We start from the raw sequence: 3,721 nt of genomic DNA on the forward strand, positions 1-3,721 counted from the left end.
GGGGGGTGGGGGGAAACTCAAATCTTATTAGTTTGGGTGGTTGACAGATTTCGAACATCCCCATGGAGGAGTTAACAAGAGTGGTTGGATTGTGTTTTGAGAAATGACAGGAGATTTCTAGAGGAAGTGGTTAAAGGGGGAGTAGTGGAAGGGGAGATTTTGGTTTGAAATGTTTCCTTTAAACGGATTTTTTTGGTAACTTTTCTATTACCTCTTACAAGTTGGGTTTTTTTTTTTTTTTTTTTTCCTTCACTCCATATTCTAGGAATAACAGAATAGCCATTGATCCGAAGAACTATTTCATTTTCCTTTATTAGGTTTCCATAGACATCGAAAAATCTTTAAGTTCCCGGGGCTGCACCCTGATTTTTTTCCTTGAAAAGAAAAACGTAATTTTGAAGCAAAAGATTAAATAAGGAAAAGGTCTTTCAAAATCTTCTTTTTCTTTTTTTCTTTTTTAATATCACAACCCACATCATCTGGAAAGGATTTATGACAATTGGATGGGATTTTGTCTTATAACTCAAAACATGTATAATTTGTCAGACAATCGGAACAGCAGGTATCTTTCTTGCCTGTAAGATTGAAGAGACACCACGGTTTCTGAATGATGTCGTCGTTGTGGCTTTTGAGTTGATATTCAAACGGGATTCTTCTGCCTCTAAAAGAATTAGACAAAAAGTACGTACGCTGCCTATTATCTTCTTTAACATTTATGTTTAAGTGGTTGATCACTCTGTATATTTTAAGGAAATAATCGGATGGCTGAATACAACATTATGCCTGTAGGAAGTTTTCAACAAACAAAAGGAATTAGTCTTGATTAGTGAGAGGCTTATATTGTCAACACTTGCATTTGATGTTGACATTCAGCTTCCCTACAAGCCACTTGTTGCTACTTTAAAAAAATTGGGAATGGCTGCGGATCTTGGGAAGGTGGCTTGGAATTTTGTAAATGATTGGTAAAGGACTTCATCTTACTCATCAAGTTTCTGTTTACATCAAACTAGGATCATCTTTTAGAGATTAATGTCGTCATCATGAAACTTGTAGGCTTTATACAACACTGTGCTTGGAGTACAAACCCCATTATATTGCTGCAGGTTCGATATTCCTTGCTTCCAAATTTCAAAAAGTAAAATTGCCTTCGAACGAGGGAAAGGCTTGGTGGATGGAGTTCGATGTTTCGCCAAAACAGTTACAAGGTTGCTAAACTTGATCTTTGTACTCGTATTTGTTCTGTCTTGCTAGTTTTTGGCTTCAAATGAGCATGATATATATGATATCTCAGTAGTAAATCAATGTAAAAGAGTAGGTAATGATATATTTTTCTCTAAATAAGGGAAGGGAATGGAAGTTATCTGTACCATTTTCCCCATTATATACATATGCCTCTTACCCCTCTATTTTACTGTTGCTACTTGAGAGCATTTACTAAATGTTCTTTGGAATTCCTTTCAGAGGTTATACAGCAAATGTTGAAGTTATTTGAGAAAGATAGAAAACAAAGCCTACCACCTTCAAAAGAGAAGAATCATAAGCCAGAAGCTTTAGATGGACAGACAAGAGTTGATAGCTCCCAATCATGTATATCAAGCGTGACGATTTCTGATCATCTCGATAGTCACAAAGCCATTAGGGAGGCCAGTGACTGCAACAAGTCTGTAACGCCTAGTCGATGCCACAATCAGCAAAATGTGAATTACCGCATTAGTCCTGTGGAAGTTTTACCCTGCCAAACAAGCGATACTGGGAGTTCAAGTAGTGCCATTGACAATGGTGATACTGGGATTTGTCAGAATACTGAAGAAAATTATCCTGATCAGATCAAACAGTCAAAAACTGTTGCTATTTCTATGTCTAAGGACTACAAAAAGATAAACTTATGTCAAATCAGAGAGGCAATAAAGAGAAGACGACTCTGTAGAACTACAAGCACAACGGAGGTACAGCCAATGAACTCGGATGTTGACAGCGAAGCATGGATAGAAAAGGAGCTGGAACAGGGAATAGAGCTAGAATATGAATCCTCATTGAAGAAGAGACAAAAGGCATCATGAAGTTGGGAATGCAATTCTACTTACTGATACAGCATCGTTTTTTTGTCAGAGCTTTTGATTGAATCCAGGAATTCTTCATACTGTAAGTATTAAGAGGGCATTTTCAGCTGATTATTCATTCTTTTGATAGTTTTTTTCCCCCATTCTCTTATGTAGTCTAATAACGTACCGATACATTTGTGTCACTCTTTCATTAATAGTAAGTGTACATTTTTACGTCGAAGTATATTTATATCACAACTTTCTATTTGTTCTTAGGAATGTTATGCAACCTTATCATGGGACCTTTGTTATGTGAGACCATTTGTACAATTTGCCTTTTGAGCTAGCTGTTGTCCACACTTCTGTTTTCTTGCTACAGGATCTGATCCTAAATGTTAGGAAGTTGTGTAATATTGTTTCAGTACCGACGGAGGGTTTTCTTGTAAGCGATTGACTATATGTATTCATCTCTCACACTGTAATGACCTGTCATATTATACAGAGTCAAAGTGGTCGCTACTGAAACAAGGGTAAATAGACTCTTCTCATGGTAGCCTGCTCCTGCCCCTGCCCTTTTAGTAAACTTTTGTTATTGGGTTACCTATTTACTTTACATCTACTTTACAATCTTTCTAGTAATTCAGGTGGCTTCTAGTAATTCAGGTGGCATTATCAAATGCCTTGGATAAAAAACTATGACCCACTAGAACGCCTTTGTCGACGATCTTTTACTCCGAGAGCTTCATGGTCCATCGAACAATGTGATATCAAAATATTTAAAATGGTGTCATCAATTGTGTTTTTAAGTAATTTACCTTTATGAGATAATAATCAATGTTTGTTCTTAGACTTAATCTTAGTACCTGAAAAAAAAATACTTAAATACTTCAATTTTAAGTGGATATCAATTATCAATTGTTGAATTGAAGAAACAAAAAAGAAACAAGAACAGAGTAGGGATCCTAGAAGTCAAATTTCACTTCAATTATCAAATAAATTGATGAAATCCATATAAACATGAAGGTAAGAATGGAAGGGAAAATGAGGTAATATCAGAAGCATGATATCGTCCTCAATCCCTCGATTTTGTTTTCCCCCTACTATGTCCCTTGTTGTCTTTTGTCTTCTTGTCCTTTCCTTGAGTGCCCAACTCCCCTTCAGAACGTAACATTATACTCTACACATGGCTCCCCTACAGTTTAGCCCTTCATCAAATCAGGGCTCTGATCATCTTGACGCGCTGAGGCATCGCACTGCAGCCTGCAGTTTGCCCGCTACTATGCCAGTTACATCTCTTTTTAAAAAGCTTCTAGTTTCTTGGTTGATTTCCCTTCTTTTTCATACCTGCCAACAGAAGACGATCAAAATCAGAAGACAACTAGCAAATTACGAGCTTGAATGATGACCGAAATCGGATTGGATTGGAACGAGTTCACAGGTACAATAGCGTTATGCATTATGAAATGTGGCTATGGTTGCGGAGCTGTGGCAGAGAGAGGAGGTTTAATCCCGACTTGATGGGAGAGGGCGTCCTCACGACGGATCCTCCATGGGCCAGAAAGCGAGGGGAGGAAGCAGTGGAGGAAATTGTTAATGATCAGAAGGGAGCAGAGAATAAAAGCAAATGCAAGTGAATGCGAAAAAAAAAAAAAAAAAAAAAAAAAAAAAAAAAAAAAAAA

At 37.1% G+C, this 3,721-nt stretch overlaps 2 protein-coding genes across 3 annotated transcripts in view; one reads left to right on the forward strand and one right to left on the reverse strand.

Annotated features, from left to right (window-relative positions):
• Nucleotides 1-2,316, forward strand: part of LOC111491852 (cyclin-T1-3-like) — a 7,347-nt gene extending 5,031 nt beyond the window's left edge. For both annotated transcript variants that reach the window (XM_023140910.1, XM_023140911.1), the window contains exons 4-7: nt 547-681; nt 790-962; nt 1,054-1,205; nt 1,462-2,316. In XM_023140910.1, the coding sequence (XP_022996678.1) occupies nt 547-681; nt 790-962; nt 1,054-1,205; nt 1,462-2,060 (1,059 nt within the window). In that variant the 3' untranslated portion in view covers nt 2,061-2,316. The remainder of the gene's footprint in view (nt 1-546; nt 682-789; nt 963-1,053; nt 1,206-1,461) is intronic.
• Nucleotides 2,317-2,999: 683 nt separating this feature from the next.
• The window catches only part of LOC111491850 (inositol-pentakisphosphate 2-kinase-like), a 6,168-nt gene continuing 5,446 nt past the window's right edge, over nt 3,000-3,721 (reverse strand). The window contains exon 9 of the transcript XR_002719771.1: nt 3,000-3,386. The gene's annotated coding sequence lies outside the window, so the exon portion shown is untranslated. The remainder of the gene's footprint in view (nt 3,387-3,721) is intronic.

Source organism: Cucurbita maxima, unplaced genomic scaffold, assembly GCF_002738345.1.
Source record: "Cucurbita maxima cultivar Rimu unplaced genomic scaffold, Cmax_1.0 Cma_Scf00017, whole genome shotgun sequence".
Taxonomy (NCBI): Eukaryota; Viridiplantae; Streptophyta; class Magnoliopsida; order Cucurbitales; family Cucurbitaceae; genus Cucurbita; species Cucurbita maxima.